The 23,931-nt window shown below is 40.1% G+C and overlaps 1 protein-coding gene across 1 annotated transcript in view; it reads left to right on the forward strand.

The window, feature by feature from the left end:
- The window catches only part of EMILIN2 (elastin microfibril interfacer 2), a 53,694-nt gene that overhangs the window by 19,608 nt on the left and 10,155 nt on the right, over window positions 1–23,931 (forward strand). The window contains exons 3-4 of the mRNA XM_009325090.1: window positions 13,699–13,874; window positions 15,915–17,849. Of these exons, the coding sequence (XP_009323365.1) occupies window positions 13,699–13,874; window positions 15,915–17,849 (2,111 nt within the window). The remainder of the gene's footprint in view (window positions 1–13,698; window positions 13,875–15,914; window positions 17,850–23,931) is intronic.

Raw genomic sequence — 23,931 nt, forward strand, 5'->3', positions numbered from 1 at the left:
GGGAGGCTCTGGCACGCGGGCTGCTTTCCGTGGGCGGCGGGAGCACCCGCGCCTGCTGGGAGCACCCCTGCGCACCTTGGTGCAGGTTTGCCAGGGCACAGCAGCGCTCAAAACCGGTTATATGGTTGCTCTGTGTTGCTGGGTCGGCGCGTAACAGCAAGGGAGAGCCAGGAATGTGAGCCAGGACAGTCACAATCTGTGTGCCCCTGTCAGTTGTCCAGCAAGGAGAGCAGCCAGTGCAGAGGTTTTCGCAGGGGGTCATACAAAGTTACTTGTTTGATTTTAAGCTTCACGCTATTGAGTGTGACCACGCGGTAGCCTGTAGAGTGACCACCTATAGCACGGTGTGCTGCAGCAAGGTTGTGCGAGCCCTCAGGTCCAGCAGGAGTCAGGGAACAGCTGTACCTCGCTTACCTTCTGGCTAAACTCGGGCAAATTCCCTTTTCTCAGTTTCCCCACTTGAAAAGCAGTAATATTTGCACACTTCTATTTGAAAGCTGTAGGTGATAAGCACTATGTGAAACCATTTCACCTCCCCCAGAAGTCAGTGGAAGGACACCCATAGATTTTCATGGGATTAGGCTCAGTTGGACTGTGGTGATGGCGAGGATTCTTTTACAACAAAGAATAACTAGTTTTTATTTTGACATGAGGCTGATGCTGCTAGGTCCTGGGTGCTACTGAAATAGCCTGTGGACATCAATGACACTGGTGCCCTGGGGTCTATGACAATAGGTGTTGGACGTTCGGCACTCAAATGCACTGTTTTCTGTTTATTTGGGTTGTTATTTTTGTTAAAAAAATAGCTTTTCTCTATTGGAATATGTAAACACTGGAATTTGAGGGAAATAACAAAGACAGCAGACAACTGAGTTAACACCGTCTTGTGTAACTTCCCTTGTTTCTTTTTGGAGTGTCGAACTGGCCATTTTGGACTTCTGACTGAGCTTACGGACTGTGTAATGGGGTGTGCCCTCTGTCATGCAGAGTCTTAGTAGTGGAGCTACGGAGGAGTGAGGAGGGATTGAAACTGAGCTCTTTGAACACATAAATCACTAAGCGTTAAGATAAGGAATTTCAGAGGCGGTAAATTAGGATTTTTGTGGACTATCTGCTAGTAGATAATGAAGAAAGTGCAAAGGCATTGCTTCTAGCTCAGGAAATTCCTGAACCAAGAACTGCTTGAACTGGTGAGATCTTTGGCAGGAGTTAGAAGGGAAAGCCTAGCTTGAGTAAGGGGCTGGACTGGATGACCTCCAGAAGTCCCATCCCTTCCAGATTACTCTGTGGTTCTGTGAAATGGCATTGTCTGTCCTTGTGCTTCTCCTAAACATCTGGAGCTGGCTGCTGTCGGAGAGAGAATATGGAGCTAAGCAGACATTTGGTCTCGCCTGCTGTGGCCAATCTCATGGGGGTTTTTTGTTCTTTTGAGAATGGAATTAGATACTTACCATAAGCCTTTGTTTCCTCAATTTGACTTTCTTTGGTGAACATCACTGTTATTTACTTCATAACCCTAATGGCAACTGCAAAATAATTCCTTATTCTTAACATAAAATATTTTAAGTACCTATCACAGCACCAGCTGATTAACACTGAAAGCAGCTGGAATATCAAAATCTTGAAATGTTATTGTGTTCAGAACTCTGTTTATAGACTATGACTTTTATTTTTCTTTCTTTTGCTGGTATACACATTCTCTTAGTGGCAGAGTAATAAAGGAACTAATCCAAAGCGTTTGAAATAGACGGTTCAAATCCTGCAAACCCCTGCAAACAGGAGTAACTTCATTCCTGTGACAAGTATTGTTTAATTCAGTAGGAGTAGTGGTCTGAATAACAAAATGTGTTTATATATGTTTGTTAGCTAATGTTGACAAAAATAGTACAGGAAAGAGCTATAAAAGCAACAAAGAAATGACTGTGAGGACTTTTCTGAAATTATTCTCTTTTTCCTTTATACACTTACATAGAGAAGTTAAAAATGAACTAAATAGCAGATATTCATCAGAATAAACTACAGTCCCTGTGTAGTCTCCTTCTGATACCCATGGTTCATCTAAGAGCTCATTCTGCTGCAGACAGTGGGGACAGGGAGATCCAAGTCAAACAAAGAGTTTATTAACTGTATCATAGATGTATGGGTTTTATTAGTACTTAAGTACTATTAGGGCTTTTTTTATCAGTCAGTGGATTTACTGTTGATTTAAATTAGTTTAGGACTGGGTTTAAAGAGCCCTTCTAGTGTTTAGGTACAGTCTACGTTATGCATAACCGTCACTTAAATTAAAAAGCCCACTGCGTTTTATATGGGAGCATTTCACTGCCTTAAACATACAGTGTATTCCTGAATTCCTCATGTTCTTCACATACAACAGAGTGTGTATTGCAGATATGGATTATAGTCAGCACTGGTTTTTTTTAATTTTTTTTTTTAGAAATAGAAAGCTCTGGTGATTAAGCCTAAAACTCATGCATGCATGAACCCTTTTTATCTACCCGTTAGGCCCATTAAAATATCATTTGCCTGAAAAAATACCCACTGTTGGAATGACTGTACTTCTGGGAGTGTTAATTGTAATTTCAGTTTGGCTAAAGGATTTATTTCCCGAAATGTTAAGCTGAAATTCGGGAAATTATTACACTTCACTGTTTAACTGTTTTATAGGTATTTGGGCTCGATAGTGCATTTCCTCGCTGAAAAGTTAGCGAATGCTTTGGCTGATTAAGGTGTTAGGGGTAAATGTGAGCTGAAGTGTGTCTGCTTAAGAGATAGGAAGAGAGGGAGTAGAAAGAAAAAGCAGAAGGGCCCTTTGATGTATGTTCCCTTTGAAGTATGGGGGGCTCCTGATTTATTTTTCTTAAAACTGTGACTAGCAAAGGAGGGAAGAACTTTGTTATTAGTGGGTCATTGGACTGAAAGATACTTACACAAAAATATTAGTGTTTTTACCCACTAAAAAGAACTTGTATGTTTTGAAAATTAATATTGCTTCATAAATAACTGACCCCTCCCCACTTCTTCTGTTGTGAATTTCCTTTCCTAGCTTTCTTATGAATGGTTTAGTAACTGAATTAGCATTATTAGGAATTTGTTGTCTGATTCTAAAAGAAAAATGTATTGCCCTTCTGGCTAGATCCTACACACTCTTTAGGGTTGTGGCTTCTCTTGGACATCCTCTGGTCAATGCTTCAGGGTAGGATGTTGTTATACCAGTTGTTTGTTTTACCTCTTGTGCTGTGGAGTATGTTGGGACACCTGGCTGTACCATAGGTGCTCCAATTTATGGCCCAGCATTTTTGGACAAAGCCACTTTCACTAGTAAGGTTTAAATTTTAAAGTTTGAAGTGAACTGAAGCGGTTGAAGCAGAGGGATGTTTTCTGGCTTTCCATCTTTGCTATAGAACTGGCAAATGGGACTTCCCCGTAAGAGGTAGTAAATCAAATAGAAAAAAATTTAGTTTGGGAAGAACCTCTGGAGGTCACGTAATCCCCCCGTAGCCCCCAGCTAACAGCAGAGCCAGCTTCAAAGTTAGATCAGGTTGCTCAGGGATTTGAAGAAAGGATGTTTTATCAGCCCCCATTAATTCTGCTCATGTGAGTAAAGATATTTGTGTGCTCAAGTGTGTAACGAGTCAGGTCACCTGTCTTTAGCTTGTGGGGAGTGGATTTCATGATTTAGTGTGAGCTTCTCATCTTAACACTAATGATAAATGTATAATAAGCAAACCCATTATTTCACTAGGTTGCACATACTTAGAAAATGGTCAAGAAAATGATGAATGAATCAATAGCTAAATTAGCAAGCCTCTCCAAATTTCTCATTGAGCAATATTTTCCAACTTGTCATTTAATACTTCTGAATGACCGTAAATAAGCCCACTGCCAAACTAATCACGGTTTTAATCATTGCCAAGAGGAAGATTTAAGGCAAAAGATTGAAATAACTTTGGAGACTGTTACTGCTAATTTTCTGCAATCATAAATATCAGGATAGATGACTACAGTTATGAGTAACACACAGCTTTTAATAAGCAGTGTTAAATGTTTATTAATAAAATAATATTGAGTAAAAGTGGAAATTTTATTACTCAATTAGTAATAGGTCAAGTTAAATGGCTTCCTTGATTTACCATTTTCTGGCAACCCCAGAACGACATGGGTGGAGCATGTCAGCCCCAGGAACATGTAGGAAATCCACATGTAGTTTTCAACCCTTCAACAGTCCCATGTAGTTTTCTCTGAGACTGTTCAGTTGCTAGAAGTTAAGCATACAGACCAGTGTCAGTGCTCAGCACTAGGCAGGATCAAACCTAAGATATAAAAGTCAGCACAGATCAGAGCCTACGTTTGCCACTGGCTTCTAGCAATGCATATCTCATAAGAAAAACTTTCAGGATGCACAAAAACTTGAAGGGAAAGTGAGGGCTGTTTAACGTTTCCCCTCCAAATATCTAGAAAGGTCTTAGGTTTTTTTTTTCCTACTTAATGTATTTTGTATGAAGCAGAATTTGTTTGTACAGGCTCCAGCTAGCTGACTGCATAGGGAGGTTAGCCTAAGGGGTTGTGCATTGAAAACAGTAAGGAAACTTAAAATCTTCAGAACGTACTTCAGTTTCCTGGAGTGCTTGTTGAAAATCTTTGAGCGCCTGCTGGGTGTGGTAAACTTCCCTGAGCTTGAAATTGTGCGTGTCTGCCTCCACGCACTGAACCCAACAGAGTCTTTCTTCTCTGTGAGTTGGACAGGGAATTTTCATTTCACACATCATTTGCATTTGTTGCAATAATTCAAAAAAATCGCAAACTGCTCCTCAGTTCACATTAATGTAAATAATTAGAGTTTTTATGCTTTTCTGGTTTGAGAAATGTGTGACCTGGAGGTCTGGGGCCTCTTCTGTTAAGCACCAAACTGTTGCCAAAACAACAAATTGTTAATTTTAGGGAACTGTTTAAGGCCTATTTTGTCATAAATCACCCAAATAACCAAGGAACATTCTGCACCATTAGAAAATGGGCAGTGCCAGTTTTACATGTTGCAGATTATTATTCCCATCCGACTTCTTTTTTGCATTCACATCTCACCTTTCCTCTCCCCTCTGGTTCACTTTTGACCTGGTGTCTTGAAAATTATCAGCTCTCAAAACAGTGCTGCATTTTATTCTGAAAGTTGGGGTCCCTGCTATTCTCACAGGTTAGCTCTTGCATTCATTAAAGTATTGGTTATCTATTCTATCTGCGTATCTTTTCAAATAATCTGTCAGCAGTAGCTCTTTCTTGGAATGATCCTAGAAGTAAGCTTATTTCATGGGCAGAGAAGCAGAAGAGATACTACTAGAGCTCAGTTTCTCAGGCGGCTTTATCAGGGGCAGTGCTCCGCATCCTCACTTGACCTTTCCACTGGTGTAAGGTGAGAAACTTGGTTCCTGCTGCTGGAAGAGGCAGGTGAGGATGTTGTTAACACATAACATGTTGCAAAGTCACTCCTGTTCCATCACTGTTAGACTACATCACAGTGCTGCTCTACAAAATTTTTCTGAAATCCTTTCGAAAGGACTGTATTTTCAGAGTTGTTCTATCCCATTTTATTTAGTGGGTTTTTAGTAGCTTACTGTTGGTCTGTCAGTGTGTGGTTGACTGGCATAGGTTTATCTTGCGACAAAATGGAAGGAAGCAGCCATATAAGATAATTCAAGATTGTGAATCACAAGAACGAAGCTCTGCTTTGAGCCTTGCCACAGACTGACTGTGGCTGTAAGTTAAATGCATCATATGTCTTGGTTTCTCTGCTCATAAGAAGAGGATGCCTACCTAGCTTTCAGGAGTGGTAATTCATGAACATTAAGAGTATTACAATTTTAAACCGGAAACTTTATTTTTTGGGCATTTCCTACTGGACTTCAGTGGTCAGTTTTAAAAAATAAAATCCTTGGCAGCTGAGAGGGAGAGAGTTAGACAGATAGATAGAGAGGTGTGGGCATTGATATATGTACACAACAGCTAGAAATAACTAGTATGAGACATGGGGGCACATTTCAGAGTGTGCAGCCCCTTGGTTGTTTCTTCCCAAGAAGAAACGTTTCTCTCCCAAGAGAGAAAATTGTCTTTTGAATCTCATTGTTTTGGATAGAAGAATTCTAACTGAGATGAGTGGCATCAAAACTCACTGTAACGAACAATGGCACTTCTGGACATATTGAATGGAGCTACAAATGAAACCCTGTGGGGTTGTCTGAGAAGTGTTGAGCATTTTTATATTCTACCAGTTCCTGTAATCTTTTGCCCCTCTTATTGAAAAAAAAATCCAAACACTGCAGTAAAATTCAGCCAGATTCTCTCGGATGCATTGAACTAATGTTCAGCATTAAAGAGAATCATGTGAGAGAGACTAGGCTGTAGTGAACTGATTTGAGCACCATGACTCTCTGCTCCTTCCCTGGCACCAATAGATGAGGGGACAGTGTTCTTTAGGAGTAGAGGAAAGCAACTGTTCTCCCTCCGTCCTGAGAGCTGATACGCTGGGGATGTAGTAGCAGGGAGGAATACAAGTCACCTGTGCCAGGTCTCTGCCCCCTAGCAATTTCTTCCAGATGGATGGCAATCTCTGCTCCCATCGTGCTTCCCAGGTGGTGTGAAGGCACAGAATAAACAATAAACACTGGAAAAAGTACTTAGTCTCTAATGCTCATTCCTATTTTATGACACATTTAGTAAAATTACAGTGCTTTCGTAGTCTGATATTAAAGCACTCTTTGCAGCGACCTGGATGGGTGATTTCTTGGTTGTGTACACAACAGGCAGTTGCGTTCCTGCAGATGCATAGCGCTTTGACTTGTTCTCTTGCTTTCCTTCAGTTTCAGTCCCTGTTAATGCTCTCAGCCAGTAGCAGTTTTTTATTCGGGATTTAGCTCAGAATAGATCTGGTGCAAATGTTGGCCGTGCTATACATTAGTGCAAACTTTATTAAAAGCACCCTTACGTGCCTGTGCGAGCCCAGAGAAGTTGAGCCTCCTTGGTAATATGTGCTGGTGGAGGTCGTCATAACTTTATGTATTCCCCAGGGGTGCCTCAAAATTGTGTTCTTCCCAGCGCAAACAATTTTGAAACACTCTCTGCTTGCTTTTGATAATGTATACAAGGGCCTGATTATTATGTTATATAAAGACCTGACCACGGCCTTTCGGGAACTTCAATTGAGATGGCTGTGACTGGGCCAGGCATTGGGCTAGTGGGTAGAGTCAGTGGCATTTTTTTGAAGAAAAAGTAATTCCCCAGACCCCAATGCCTGCAAATGCATGTACTGACCTTCTTTATATAAATTTTGGAAAGCAAAAATGCCAGCTAAAGGAAGAGTAGCAGTGGAAAGACGAGATTTTCTTAAGTCCATCTGTAAGAAGCAGCTTAGTGTCTCTGATGCCAGATCAAAATCAAAAACTATTTTCGGGTTCACTAGGATTCTTTTTTAATGGATTTTTGCTGCAATGTATAATTGGGATTTATTACCGACTCCATGGCTTGCTTTCAGTGAACACCTAGACTTTTGTAGGCTAATCTATTCCTGTCAAAACATCTTTTCACCGCTTGCCGTAAATGCCTTAGGATAAACTCTTAGTAAAGACATACTTTTCTCAAATTAATCTCATCTGTGGGCTGGAACACAAGCTAGCTGCTGACGCTGCCGTGTAGTAGCAAGGATATAAAAGGACAAAATCCAGAGGTGGGATTCGATTCACCCTAACTTCAGTTGTCTACCATACAGAGGCATGAATGTGAGCATGGGAGCTTCGACACCTGCAGTAGTGGTGACTCAAATGCAAGTCAGTGGTGTCCAGCATGCTCTTTAGGTAAACGGATATAAATAATGGCTTCATGACAAGTTGCAGCCCTGTTTCAACTCTACTGGCTGTATCGACTATATTTCTGTTGGCCATAATGGAAATACAGACAAATAGCGCCTGTCCATACCTACACAGTAGGCACCTGAAATTCAGGTGTGCTGAAACTCACTGTTACAGACAATCGCTAAAAGTCTCCGTGATTTCAGTGGAACTAGGATTTCTGCCACCATTTGTAGGGGTTGCAATTAGGCCTGCACTCTAGGGAAACATAAAACTTGGGATCGACTGGTTCTAGTTTAGTAACTGCGTAGTATAAATGGCCAACTTGGGTGTATTTTCAGCAGCAGCCTTTGCAGCCTACAAAATAAAAAATTCTTGGTCAAAATATGATTGCATTTAATTATATCTTCTATGTAGTATTTTTGGGGGGTGTCTATGTGCTACTTCAGCACTCCCATTGCAATATATTGGAGATTTGGATGACTGGGACATGCAAGAGCAGACTGTAATTTACAAAGAATGGATCTACATTCAATAAAAGCGTTAAATAGTGAAGATTTGTTATCTTCCATTCAATAAGACCATGATTTGCAGGCTGCTGAAGTTATGGGACCTGTTCCAATGACTACAGAATTTTGGACCAACCTTGAAGTTTTGTGCTCAGAATAAACATTTTATACACTGCTTATGTAGAAACTATGCTGATTCTGCAGTCCCTTCCTCACAGTGAGGATGTGGTGGCACTTATCTCCTTGCATTTCCCAAAAGGTTGAATGTTAATATCTAGTTACAGAACTGAGCCATATGTTTTCCCACCAATTTCGTCCAAATGTTTCTGATTTGTTTTATCACTATTAGGTGACATTCCAAATATCAGTGCTAACTGCTTCCTTCTGTGGTTTAGCACCATGAGAAAATTATAGCTCGTTCCCTAGTCAAAATGTCTAGCGTTTGCAGCAAACATGTATTTTTAATTAAGCATTTTCCTAAGAAAATACTTTTCTCTCAAAGAGGAGGAATATTTGAATGCTGTTGCCACACTGTACAACTTTATTTCAGCTGCGAAGTACTTAGATATGAAAAGTGGAGATTTGCATTAGCATTCTGAATGTGTTTTCTCATTTGATCAGCATGTTGGATTCATGGTGAAGGTAGTAGGCGTTGGTAGTTATAAGCCTGTTGTGGAAAGACTCCTAAAAACCAGCTGTTCTTATTTTCTCTGTTGCAAGGAAAGATTAGAGACTGTTGAAATCACCCTTTATTCATGCTTTCTAAAAGAATTATTTCATTTGTGGTATTTAGCTCAATTCACCAAAAGGATATGACCATCTTGGGCTGGAAGTCCACGAGAGGATGGGGCGACTATACAGTCATTATATACAATACACAGCACAATAAATGCTGGTGTATTGTATATTGTATATAACTTTTAACCACATAAGAAATTTCTTTTTAAAATATCTTTGAGACACTTATAAAAATAATTCCATTTATTAACACTTACTTGAATAGCAGAAATCCAAGTCAACTGGAGGATGATTTAATGTTTTACTATTTTTTTTATTACATTCCAGCATATACGGGCATCAAAATGGAGCCTCAATTCTTTAAGACACTTATGAAACTTTTGTGAACCCTTTTGACCAAATTGCCTCACTAGGTAACTGTGTAAAGATTCACACCTACAAGATAAAAGATGTGAAAATTGGGCATGTTATGTTCTAACCACATAACTCTACCCAGCTGCATAGAGAAGCAACATTTTGTCTCTCCGGCTACACCGAGTGCATTTTGTATGTTTGTGTCTGTATGTTACGTGTTTGCTGTGACTACAGTGAGCAACTGGATTTAGAATACTGCAAATGTAAATAAAGATATGTCTGATTTGTATGTTCTAGTAGCTCCCAGTCCTATGTCATTAAAATATATAGAATCACAAATTATTCTCAGGATGCGGTCCCTAGCAGAAAGTTCCGGTTTGTTTTGTTAGAACTGGAACCAAGAATATAATTGTGTTCAGTGCTGTTAGACTGTTATATCCTGGCAAAATCCTGGAAGTCTCCAGCTCCTCCACTGAAATCCACTGAGCGAGCAAAGTTCTGGCTTTGAAAAACTTTCTGCATGATTGAGAATCTCCCTTGGGCTGGATGCATGCTGGTGACTGTCATTTGTCAGTGCCTCTGGGCGGTGTTGGCACAGTGTCACCATTCCTTGCATGGGCAACTTCCACAACTGTGTATGAAGCATATCATCGGTAGAGAAGCTGTAGCAATGAAGCTGTGGTTTTTAAGAAACTTTTATGTGACTGGATTCAAATTAGAAAAGTGTTGGGGTAAGTTCCTGTTTCCCAGCCTTACGTGACTAGCCTTGCTGAAGTAAGTGGGACTAGCTGTGTGATTCATTCAGCTGGACTGGCAGTATAGAGGAGCAGTAGTTCTTGGTAAGTGAATCCCAATTTAATATCTGAGCCACCCATGAGTATAGCTGTCCTGTTACCGTAGTTCAAGATGTAAAATGTGAAAGCTCTTCTACCTCCAGATTTTGAAGCGTTTTGATTCTAGCTTATTTTTGCTCTAGGAGAATTGTGGGTTAGGATTCAAGTCAGTCTGTATTTGATGTGCCATAGCCGAAATCAAAACAGAGCCAATTCGTGTATTTGCTTGAGCTCTCAGACTTGCAAGAATTTGTAAGGAGTAGACTGCTATGACATTTTAAAAGTTGTAGATACACAGTGTTTATATTTTATAATTTAGAATGGGAGGATTCTTCTGCGTTTCAAATAATTCTTGTATTAAATCATATTAAAACATATGCCTATTGGGATCATGAAACTATGAAATAAAAAGAACGAGAATGTCAAATTTGCTTATTTTTTATTTTTAAGATGGAGTTTGGAAAAGTTTTATAATTTGCCCATATGAAAAATACTAAGCTTGATTTCTTTTAATTTGTTTATATTCTTCTTTTGTATTTGTTTGTGTCTTATGATGTGTCTGAATGTTGAAGTCATCTGAAGGTGTCTACATTGATGAACATGACTACAGAGGAGGTCTACAAAGAGAAACTCGTCAAAAATATGATAGGAATGGCAGAAACGGTACAAGGAAAATCCTTGTTCTGTGATTTGAGCAAAGAAGTGCACAGTTTGCATAAAAGTAGTTCTTATTCCTTTTATAAAATTTGTTTCAGCTATATTCTTAAAATTTTATTAGGGAAAAATGGAAAAGTGTAATGGTGTTTGAAGATAATTGAAATACTGTGATTTTCAGGAAGGAGTTTGGCCCCGAAAGTATAGAGGGGAACACACACAAAGTTTGGAGCAGTTAAGTGTTTTAAGGAAAACAGAGAAAAGTATGTATGACCATTTCCGGCATGTGAAAATTGATCTGGAAGTTCAAAGTTTGCATTTCAGTAATGTGGTGGTTGTGAGAGAGGTTGTAATGACTCTCAAAACCACTTCAAAACACTAAAGCATCTAGCTAATCCCGTCACTCCTCTGACTCTGGCAGCTAGTTGGAAGGAAAGGAATCAAACCCAAGTTACCTACAGGAGATGTGGCTTAATCCTTTAGATAAGGGAGAAGGAAAAGGAAGTTCCTGGGTGGCCGGGATGTTGTCCTTCCCAATGCTGCCCTCTACATTGCACTCCTCTGTTAATTTTTAAAGCACTTGACCTTGGGGATGTCTGTACTTCACATTTGTAAACAGCATTCAGCAGATGTTTCGGTGAAAATTGTAAGAGAAATGATGAGCTGGGGCGTAGTCTACAGCTGTTTCATATATGGTGTTGCGAAGGTAAAAAAGGATTGGAAACCCACTCTTGAGTTTACGTGCTCCAACTCAGAACCTGAAAAGCTGACAACCACAGCAAACCACTGCAGTTACAAGCAGCTAATAGACAGAGTTACAGCCTAGCCTGCCCCTGCCTTCCTATGAAGATTCACAGGAGAAGGGAATCCAGAGAGGCTTATTAGAATAAACTACTCCTTGGCCCAAAAATAGTTGGAAAAAATATGATGTTGTCAAAGTAACTTTTTCCCCTTAAATGAGAAGTCGTGGATAAAGTAATAATGCAAAGGAACACTGAGTATTTCCCGAGTGCAAAAATTAGAATATATTGTGGCAGAATTGGGAAAGATATTGTTGGAAAAGAAACAAATTCATAATTAGTAGGTAACATTTTAACCCCCCCGCCCCAACTTTGCTAAGCAGCTTACCAAAAAGGGACAGCAAATGGCTATCAGATATGGGACGTTATATTAAAATTATGTGTCTGAAGGTGAAAGACGCTGAATAAAAAAATACAGAATTATTTCAGCAATTATTTGCGCGCATGGCAAGAGAAGTTTTGAAGAGTAACAGTTAAACTCTTACTCTGTGACTTTCAATAGAAACTGTTTCACAGTCAGTGTAAGATGTAACTCTTTCCATTTGGTAGCTGATTACTGGTTATTTTTAAACAATAAGGAATTTTGCATATTAATACAAGACAATGTTTAATGAAGCATGTAGTTGATTTGTGTGATAGCATGGCTGCTTCTGGTGCCCGTTCTGTACTGTATTCTCTCTGTCCCAAAATACACTCCCTATGAGCCCAGCCAGGCTACGAGTGAAATTTGTTGCAGAGCTCCTGTTGAGTCCTTCGCTGCTGTCCTGTATTTATTCTGCTGGTATTACTACTTTAGGGACACCTCAGCTGGAGCTGAATGAATGAATGAATGAATGAACGAACAAACAAGCCTGTTGTTCATTAGTGGATGGAAACTGTTGTTCTAATCTGAAATAATCTTAAGAAAAAAAGATCTGAAAATGCTGTAGGAAGGTTAGTAGTATGATACTAGTTTTATTCAGAGAAAGGAATTCACGTGAGAAATTGGGGTCTTTTTTGTTTCTGTGTGTTCCAAGTATACCAATTTATAGAGCTCAGGTGGCAAATCCCTGTTTTACTTATTTTCCTCATCTCTCAACCCGAAATGAGCTGTATCTTAAATTGATTTAGTTTTTATAAAATAGCACAGCCTCTGCTTATGGTCTGGTGGGATACCATAGTGTCTGACCACAGTTGAACATGCAGTACGTGTACTGAAGGAAAGTTATGGAAGAAGTCTATGGTTAGAGAAAGTTGCACAACCAGAATCAGTTTGCCATTTATTAACTTTTGAGTGATTAATCGGGGAAACTTAGGTAGTATGTACATAACGTGCATAGGTTTGTCTGCAAGACCCTCTTCAACTTAACTAGTGAAGTAGGAAAGAGTTGATTCCTTCCTTGGTTGTAGCCTTTCATCTGACTCCTTCTTTCATGTCCTTATCTGAATCATGCTTTCAGCGTTTTGTCCTTCCCTGGAATATCCCTCCTAGCTTTGACTGCTCCGTACGTATGGATTCTGAGGAATGGTTTAAGTGGAGACTGTGGAAAGACAAGTGGGACAAAGCAGGCAGAAACATTTTTTGATGTCCACAAGAGTTGCTGCCAGAGCAGCCGTGTGGGTGGGTTTGCAATGAAAAGCAGTTAGTTAGAAGAAAAAGGTTTTGAATTTATAGAGTAATAGACTGGTGGTCACTGTTACTCTCAGCAGTGTCTGATAAGTTGAATCTTCACTTCCCACAACATGTTATCCCTCTGCTCATACATGAAAGCCCCTGTTCTATGGCCATATTTGCTCTCGCTGACATGACTGTGTTGAGTGCAGGTAACTTTAAAACCTAGACAGAAACATTTGTTCATTTGATGTTTGAAGGAGAAAATGAATTATGGATGAAAGTAATTGATTTTAATTTTTAAAAAACCCTGTTTTAATTTTCGCTTTAATCTAAATAGCAGATTAGGTTACAGATCATTTAAAATGTTTTCTGTTTTGGCAGATACCGAACGAGTTTCAGACCTCGGTACACAGTTGCATATAAGACAGTAACAGAGCTGGAATGGAGATGTTGTCCTGGGTACAAAGGGGAAGACTGCAGAGAAGGCCCAGCAGAAAAGCCAAACACTGCTCGTCGTCCCACAACACCAGCGAAAGCTGTTGTGAAGAAAGGCTTGGGTAACTTTTTGTTTGAATTTTGGTATGCATGATCAAGTCTGGTTTCTTGTTTTGCCTTTTAAGTATGAGAACGTTATGGTTTCTATTAAACTCAACTACTGGCAGGTACAAAAGCCATATGGAAGACACTGCGTGGTGGGAAAATAATAGCCGGGCAATAACAGTCTTGATAAAGTGAATTTCCTGAAGAATAACGAGGGGTGGCTGTAGAACACTGGCCATAAATGCCAGTTGGCTACTCATGGTTCAGGAAAATTTTTGTGTTAAGGTTGGGTTTTTTGTAAGAATTTACAAGGTTTTTTGTGGTTTCTTCAATGTCCAGCAAAAAAAGATATATTTGAGAGGAACTACTATTAAAACAAAAAAGAACAGGTACTAATTTTAATGATATATAATGCTCCCTAGCAGTTTCACAGTGTTTTGTTTGTTCAAGGGCTTATGCAGATTTTACAGATTCATGTTAGATTACCTGCTTTAATACTAAGGGGTAAGGGAATGATAAATCTCGATTTCTGAAAAAATACCTTAAAGAATGAATGATGTTTGTTTGTATAAGATGCTGTCTTCTGAAAGGGTAAGAAGGAATGCTGTTACTGCAGTATTATGCCTTTTCTGCATTAACAAACAGATTATACATGATGTATTTATAGAGTGTACCCCTCTGTGCATAATGGCAAAGATACATGGGAGTAAGCAAATAAATATGGTCATGTGGATCTACACATTAAAGTGGTATTAAATGTTTGTTAAACTAAAACAATTAGTGTTCTAGCTGCAGGTTTGATTAATATTAGATGATTATTTAGGATCACACGCAGTATCTTGACTTACTAGTGCCTTATTGCTGAGAATCCTGGAAAATAGAACTAGAGGGATCTTAAGGGGTCTGTTTGTCCATCCCCTAAGGTAGGATCAGCTATGTCTGTCCAGCCTCCGGTGGTGGAAATTCTGCTGCTCATGTGGACAATGTCTTCTGGCATTTCACTTTCTGTACAGCTATCAGGCCTCACCTTCACTTGCTCCAGTTGAAGCCCATTCTTCTTGTCCTGTCCCATCAGTAGCAGATAGGGAAAACACTTAATTCCCTACCAGTTTGCAGATTTCTTTCAGAATATCACTCTTCATTCTCCTCTCCTCTAGCCTAAATAACAAATTACTTTGACTTTTCTTGCAGTTTATACTTTATTTACCTCTGATAATGTTTCTTTCCTTCTTCTGGATTTTCTACAATTGTTACACATTTTGCTTGAAACTGAACATCCAGAATTGTACTTGGCTCTGCAAATGAGGTGCTGCCAATGACAAATGGATTGGAAGGATGGTTTCAGATTCATTAATTGATTTGTTCTAGGTAAAAAGTAGATTGCAGCTAAAAGTCTGCTTTTACTTTTTTTCATTCGATGAGGATAGTGCTGGTGTTATTTTAATCTTAACAATTTTGGATGTGTAAAGCTTATGCTTTTATACACATTTTTATTGCCTACTTGAATATGTGTCAAATAATTAGGTATTTTTGAAGCAAGTGTGATAACTGGAATACCTTGCAGAACCCCATCCAGTATATGCATTTGGACCTCAGTTCAGCAAAATACTGGAGCACAAACCCACTTTAGGCGCATAAATTATTGCCACTTAAGTTTTCAATGGGAATTCAAGAGCAGCACCTCCCAAAGTATTGTTATAGGAGATGCAGTGGCTCTAAGGTGATTGTGTTGATGTGTATGGATCTACAGTGGTCTGTTATGTATGCTATAGCTTAGATTCATTGCTGAACAAGAAGGGGGGTTCTGCTTGCTAATTTATTTATTTATTGCCATTGTATCTTGGCAGGAATTGGTCAGTGTGCTAAAACTTTTAGTCTGGGGTGTCTTGATAACGTTTTAATTATAAACTACTGAAAACAAGAACAGAAAAGGGAACAAGCATTATGCAATTTAAATCATTATTTGGCTTTAAAGAAAAGTGAAATTAGCCTCAGCTGATTAAAACAGATACCACTGGGAATATTTACATCCAGACTTTGTTATTTCCATGAAACAGATGCAGAACCAACAGAAGTGCCGGAACCTCCACCATATGAGAAGAAAATGCAGTTTCTTGAGGACGAATTGTTTAGACTTACACGATCAGTGCTTGAACTTCAGTCCTCCGTGGCAGGTGTGAATGAAAACCTAAAGTTGACTGTCCAAGAAGATGCTAGTAAGATGTTGGTCACTTGGCTGAACAACCTTTATGACCGCCCAGAGCCTGATAGTGCGGTTGGTGGTGAAACAGACACTATTCATCTGCCTGGACTCCTCAGCAATAAAGATCAAAAAGACCCTTTTATTGATTTTGAAATGGAGGATATAAAGTCTGAGCTAGCTGAGGTCAAAGAAGCCTTGAAGATGAGGAATGACGAGCTGGAGGAACTGAATGGAAAAGTAAAAGGCTATGAAGGACAAATAAAACAACTGCAGGAGGCAGCACAAGGACCTACAATAACAATGCCCAGTGACAACATATATCAGGAGTATATAGACTCAAAATTTGAGTCCCTCAGACAGGAAATACTGGAAGGATTTGAAAAGAAAATGGCAGATCTGAAGAACTCCTGTGAATACAAATTACAGGATATCCAGCAGCAGTGTGATGACAATGAAAATAACTGTTCAGGAATAATTGATGTTATAAGAGCAAAAGAGAATGACTTGAGGAAAGAAATAAATACTCTCCGAACTCAGATTCCATCAAACAAGTCCAGTTGTTGCAAGGAGGGTGAGAGAAATGACTTTGACCAACAGATAAAAGATTTAGATAAGAAGATTGACAGAGTTGTGGAAGCACACAGGATCTTGAACGTCAGAATAGATAATGAAATCAGTCGGTTGTCAACTCCAGATCTAGAAGACATGTTTGGTGAGAGGTTGGAGGAGCTAGATGCAAGGATGAATGTTACAGAACGGAATGCTGAAGAACATTGCTTTTATGTTGAGGAAACTCTCCGCGGTGCTATAGCTGCTGAGGTAGATGAATTGAGAGACTTGTTTGACCAAAAGCTTCAGGCACTAGAAGATAGGCTAGGTGGCACTATTTTAGAGATAGCTAATACCACAGACCCGGATGGAATGTATGTTAATCCTGGGCCCATCTTGCCCAGTGACGCAGGATTTGCAAATGAGCAATTTACAGCAGAGGTGAATTTCCTGAAGAACAAACTACTGTCGCTTGAACACCTCTGTGGACAGAAATGTCAGTCTGCACCACGAGGTATGGAGGACCTTCAGAAAGAGCTAGAAAATTGTAACAACAAATACAATCACTTGCTTTTGAAAACAGATAATAACTCTGTTCTCCTGCAGTCTCTAAATAGCTCTCTTAATGAGAAACTCAACTTAATTAAGGGTAACCAACGTGACATCCAGAAAATGCAGAGAGACGTACGTGTATTCCGGTATAGTCTAAGTGTCATGGATAAAGACATGAAAAATCTTCAAGATGGCTTGAGTAGCTGCAAGGAGCAGCTTCTGGGAGTCAATTCTACCTGTAGAAAAACACAAAGAGGTGTCTTCCGAAAAATCGATCAAATGCAGAGGACATTTGCAAATCAAACTGCTCATCCCAGTGATAATTGCTGTGGTGAAGTGAAAGAGAGACTAGAACAATTGAATGACCATATCCTGAATGATCTTAGCAAGTGCAAAGAAAAGACCCAAGGTATCCAGGAGGGTGTTTCGGATGTTGAGAGCAGAGTCTCGCGTGTTGAAAAGGTTTGTGGCAAGCTGGACTCTGTCTCAGGTAGCTTGCAGAAGATAAAAGAAGGTCTGAATAAGCACGTGAGCAGCTTATGGAACTGCATTCGTGAAATGAATGGAACTATAGCGTCTCATTCCACTGATATTTCTGGCCTCAAAAATTCCGTCCAACAGTTTTATAGTCAGGTCTCCAAAATCACTACAGACATTGAAGGCGTGCTGAAATCTCAGTCTGACACAAGTAAGTTTTTTTTGTTTTTTTTAATGCTTTTTTGGTTGGTTTTTTGACTGACTTCCTTTTCTGAATCATTTATAAAGGAACTAGACAAGGGAGGAAAAATTTCATATTACACAATTTCTACTTTGTTTTTACAGTGACTCTAATTTTGGCTCTTTGCTCTAGAATGCCATAGAGGACGTTGAGTGCTTTTAAAAGTATTATTAAAAAAAAAAAAAAAGTCTTATATGCTTTCGTGTTTACTTTTAGCCAGAATAAAGAGAGTGGGAAAACTAATATTTTTGGATAGTGAGTTTAAAGTGAGTTTTAAGTAATAATTATCTGTGGGTATTATTCCAGTTCATTTGCTTGGATTTTTTTTTGTTTGTTTGTTTTGTTTGGTTGTGTGAGATTATTCTTGATTCCTGGGGGGAAATTGAAAAGTAAATGGAGAAAACAAAAGTCAAAGGAATTCAAATTTATGATAAGAAAGATTCCCTGTAAGTTTTGTTCTTAGCATGAGTTAATGGTTATAATTCAGCATCGACTCTTTGATTTAAGACTTTCACAAACAAGCTCTGGCATATCTTGGTGTAGCAATAGAAGACTTCTGCTTCATAGCTCTCCCAGAAGTTTGCATTCCCACAGCGTAGCTGGCAATAGGTTCACACCCCAGCTGGCAGTGTTTTCACACCTCAGCCGCTTCTGTTAGTAGTCAAACATGTTAGCTCAACTCTACCTCCACAGGTGGTTTAAAGTTCGCATTAGAGTGGCTGAGAAGCAAAGGCACATTCCCTTTGGCTCAAAGTGCTGTGAAGTGGTAACCTCAACATGTTGGTGAACCTTGCCATGAAGGTTTAGAGATCTTGCTAAATGCCACTCAGTTCCCTCTGCAGTTCTTGCTCCAAATTTCAGCAATGGGTTGTTTTTCTGAGAGAGTCAAAGTTTATAGAAGGAAGCTGAGTTCCTGTTTCTGTTAGCATGATGCAAAAATGTAGGAATTGGAAACTGTTTTGAAACTGCACTCTTCAGTTGGTTGATGCTTCTGGTTTTAATTCTGTGCACGTATGAGATAAATAAGCTGATTTCTGTGACTGGCCTTAAATCAGAAGAAGAGGTGCTGAGGGAAGAGCCTATGGGCTATTGCAGCTGATGGTGGTTGAGGGAGATCAGATGCAGGACCATGAGCACTCTTGCTTGAATGGACGAGTTGTGCTTCATGAAGGGTCTGAAAGTAATTTCTTTAGGGAAGAATATCCTTCTCACTCCGAGGCAGAGACTTGAAAGCCTGTGATAGATATGTTTCTTTTGGGTGTTTAATTGTTTAAAACCAAATGTATTGCAGTACTTGGCACAAAAATCCTTCTGAGGTGAGAAGCTCTTGTGTGAAATTAAAAAAAATATGTTTCTCTTCCTTTAAAGGCAGAAGTGAAGGGGAATGGAGGGGGTCTGTAATTCTCAGATAATTCTTTTGGTGAAATCTTGAGTTAAATTCAACAGGGTTAGGACCTTCACCCCTAGATCTTGCAGAAGCAGACCCAGTCCCCATTAAAATGCAGTATGATGTATCTATGTAATCCTATTTCTCATCCATCTTGCCCAACATAAATGTGCACCAGGGACCAATATTGGAGAAAGGTCCAAGATACACACAGTAATCTTTCTTTTGCTATTTAAAGCAGGTGTTTGAGCGGCCTCATGGGTTGTATTTATCAGCCCCTATTACAATGTTGTAAAGCATTAAAATGCCTCAGCGCACCTGGGTTTCCATAAAATAATGCCGTTTCAGAGCAGAGCTCTCCATCCACCATTGGGTGTTAAGAGCCTATGGAAGGATGCTGCTGCTGGATCTGGGGTGCAGGCACTCTGAGCATCCCTCGCTGCTATGAGGTGCCTCTGGCCTCTGAAGGATTCATGAAGCACACACTTCAGTCCCCAAATGTTTCCAATTACAATAACACTGTCTGGCACAGCAGTCCAAGTAAGTTTTGATGGCTGGAGTTGCAGAAAGATTTTGGCAAAAGAGCCTTTTTTGGAAGTAGTTTGGGAACCCTGTTACGTGAGTTGGGGTATGGCTTTAACTATTTTTACATCCATGATCTGCAGCATCGTCTCCAATACCGACGTTATTTGAAAGGAAGACTGTCAGTCCTGGCCATAGATCAGTGTAGAATTTCTTACGCACTATTTGCCAGAGTATCGTAGCATTCAAATGATGTCATTTGACTTCAGAAGGGCTGAAAAAACAGAAACAAGTTGTTACTAATAATGGTTGTTGAGGGCAGTAAGGCAAGGATATGTTGCAAGAAATACAATACAAAATCTTATCAAGCAGTGTAAGCCCAGCACACTATAAACCTGAGCAAAGTCAAACGACCCTGATCTTAGGAATATGGCTGTGTTTTCTTCCAAATTTGTTATTAAGGGGTTTCAAGTGCCTCAGTCCAGACTAACAAGCCATGTTAGTGAATGATTGTACGTCAGATATGGACCCACAGGCCAGAAATGTATTTAATTTGTTATAATTTCTGGTGAAGGTAGTGCAGTGTCCTGCCGTACACCAGGTGGTGGTGGCGGCAGGCGGTGGTCTGCTCTAAGTGTGTAGGGGACCACACACGCTGTGCTCACCAAACTAATGTAATTCTAGCAGCTCGGTAATGTAGTTCCAGAAGCTCTTCATCCACATTAAATGGTGACTGCCCCCAGCTCCACGCCTCGTAGGGTAAGTTGTTCTCATTGCGCTCTGCCTCTCTGTGGGTAGGTGTGCTCTTCAAATGGCACAAAACTGAAAGCCGTGTTAAAGTTAGTGGTGTCTTTTAACTTACTGCCTATTCATATAGAGTCATGAAGTTTTCCAGGAGCAGAAGTGTGGTCTTGCAGCCAGATACCATGCTGGGAGTGCAGTTTGCTTTGGTTACGGTTATTTGACCTGAACTGCAATTCCTCTGGTAACTAACTGTCTGTGTAGCAGGGTTTTGAAAGCAACAGCGAAATGTTGTCTGCTGAAGTTACGGTCTAAGAAACCAAATGTATGCTTTGCATTACAGCGTCGATAAAGGGCAACATAAAATCTTAGTGTTGTAGTGCGAACAGTCATATAGTCAATTCCTCTAGGCTCCCTGTGAGCTCTTGCAAAATGGTACTTTGTAACTTAATTGTCAAATCCCTTTGGTATCTATGACAAAATTCAAGTCAGGTCTTTTTGGCTTCTTGTGAGTGCAGTCACAGATTCCTTTACTCGCTAGTTTGTTTTACACACTTTGTTTCTGTGTGTTCTGGGGGCTGAGGAGAGCATGGTTGGGGCAGAAGAATACTAGAAACAGATGCACCCAGAAGATCCACCTGCCTCATGCATCCAGGTTGCTGCTTATCTTCCTATCCAGCAAATCATTCCTCCTTCAGTGAAATAAATTGCAGGTTAAAGCTGCCTGGCTGAACAAACTGAATAAAATAAAATATTTTTAAGAGGGGAAGGGAAGAAAAGCATTCTTATGTTCAACCGAGGAGGGAAACCTTTCCTTCTGTTTCAGTTGAGGATGGGCATCTGAGAGCAGAAGCTGTTGTGTGACATGGTAACCGAGTTGTCACTTACACCAGTGATGACAACTGGAGCAGCAAGGACACCGCTGCTGAGGACAGTGTTACTATTCTCAGCTGTGTAATGATCTCAGCTCTGTTCTTTGCCTTCCCAGATAGATGGGAAGATGATGGGGAAGATTTCTGTTTTGTCCGCTGCTCAGCAAAGCTTAAGCAGGTCAGCTAGATTCACCCCAGCCTTCGTCAGGGGTTCATTTTCTCATTGCCTTGTGAACTGAAAACACGTGTTACAGAATTCAGTGTCAGGATAGGGTGGCTCCAGTGTTATCATCTTTATCTAGTGATTTATTGGTACTTTGTCTTGCAATGATGCATCTCAGTAGAAGAGGCCAAAAAGGTTGGCAAAGATGGCAGACCAGATCCCTCTCAACCCACACATATCTGATTACTAGCACTTTAAGTTGAGGTTTAGGCAGGTAATTTTGGATTTAGCTTTATGGAAATGTAGTTGGATAATTCTGAATATTGCAGTATTGATGTTGCATGCAAGGAAGCAGTTTGCACAGGATATGGGATCTGAGCTGTTGATTGTTATTTAAAGGTTTAGAAAAGCAAGCAGAGCAATGTATTAATTTTCCCTGTGTCAACCCAAGTCATTGTCTTAATAAAGCTCAGCTTAGTTGACTAGAGAAATGACAAGTACGTGCATCTCAAGGTAAAGTATTTTGTCAGTTTGTGTTTTGAATGAGGTTAATGTGAAGATCTTAGTTGAAGATATAAATCTATGCCACTGTGGACAGAAGATGTCTCACTAAGTTAACTCTGTTAAATAATTCACTTTGATACTTTAAGCCTTTTTTTGAAAATTTTTATGAGACTTTTTAATCCTGGGATTTTTATGAAGATAATTTTAATCTGTATAGAGCGAACATTCCACTCCTTCGTCCTCTGCCTTGTGGACAGAGTTACCGAGTGAGCTTCAGTCCAGCTTTGTCATGCATTGCTTGTGTAAGTTTCAATTCTCATGACGGTTAAAGTCAGCCAGCAAAGCTCAGGAAGATTTATTTCTAGCAGGCATATCTAGCAAATGAATGCAGGTGGTGTGAGACTATGACTTCAGACAGCCTCTCGGTACTCTGGAAGGTTTATGAGACTGAAAACAAGAAACGAGATTCACAAGGGTAAAGTCCAGGTGTCGAGTAGTCACGAAACGTGGGTTGCCAGCGACACCGTCTGGGCCCCAGCCGTGCATCATGGACAACACCTTCATGACTTGGTTGTAAGCTCTCGCCCAAAGGCGCAGCGTAAGGCCCTCCTGGGGGTTCCCAGCTGTACTGCAGAGCCAGGGGAAGCCTCACGCCACGTCTGCTTCTAGGCACAGCCATTTGGTTTAGCCCTAGCCACTGATGAATTTACCCAGGCTGATTTTGGACTGTGATGAATTGAAGTGCTTCGTTCTGACCACTGAGACCTCAGAGCAGTGGTCTCCACTGTGGACCATGGCAAGCATCTCTGGTGTGACGGGTTGCATCAGATAAATTTGCAAGGGAATGTTTGTCTATTTCCCCAGAAACTCACTTCCATCCCCGCACCTAAAGCCATGCTTTAGTCTCAAAATGCAACCAAAGTAACCAATGCTAATGTTTAATTTATAATGACATTCTAATTATTCTGTGTAAAAGCTGTCATTGCATCTGTTGAAATATATACATTTGTAAATTCCTGTTCTTAATGTAGATGTAATTCAACTTCATTCTTGGGAGGACATTGCATCCTTAAATGTCATCTAGGACTTCATTTTTATGAATAAGCCGTAATTCCTATAAAGGGCTTAGAACTGGACCAGATACACAAATGTAACCATGTCAGCGCTGTTCAACCCTGATGTCATATGTGTTGGCTGCCCTACTGGAAAAGTCTTTTAATGGTATCTCTTCTCTTTAAACAATAAAGGGTTTTCTGGTAGATTATATTCTAGGGTTCTGCCTTCGTTGTCAGAAAATATTAGTAATGGGAGTACTTGGAATTTTAAGTTTGTTGCTTTTCAAAGTAGGGAAAAAAACCCTGTAAGTTGGTGTTCATTTACTCAGGTTTTTTGCTGTGGATACTTTTCTTTATGGTAGTGCTAAAGGGTCAGCCTTGTGCTAGGTGTTGTGTGAGTACAGAGTTGAAAGTAGGAGCGATGGGCGGGAGGGGTTCAGGAGAACTGAAGCGAAGGTAGAGAGAGAGCATGCAATGGAGGTGAAGGCACCAGTGGGAATAGGTATGATACCCAGCCCGCTTGGTGGAGAAAGTCAAAGCTGGACTAGTGGGTGAACATTCACAGGTTATTTGACGGCCGCTTGTCCTGTCTCCAGACTGTCTTCATTCCTTTCCCTGTGTCACAGGCTGGGAAAGAGGGGAGTCTGTAGTACTGCAAGAGTGGAATGGAGTTTTGCCAGTGCAGTCTTGGGTCTGAGGGGAAAGGTGGCCTCAAATTGAGTCCTGTTTTATTTTAAAGTTTTGGGTTTTTTACAAAAATCTGCAATTTTATATACTATTTTAGGTGAATAATTCTGTATCTTTCCTC

The sequence above is a fragment of the Pygoscelis adeliae genome, unplaced genomic scaffold, assembly GCF_000699105.1.
Source record: "Pygoscelis adeliae isolate BGI_AS28 unplaced genomic scaffold, ASM69910v1 Scaffold260, whole genome shotgun sequence".
NCBI classification, from domain to species: Eukaryota; Metazoa; Chordata; class Aves; order Sphenisciformes; family Spheniscidae; genus Pygoscelis; species Pygoscelis adeliae.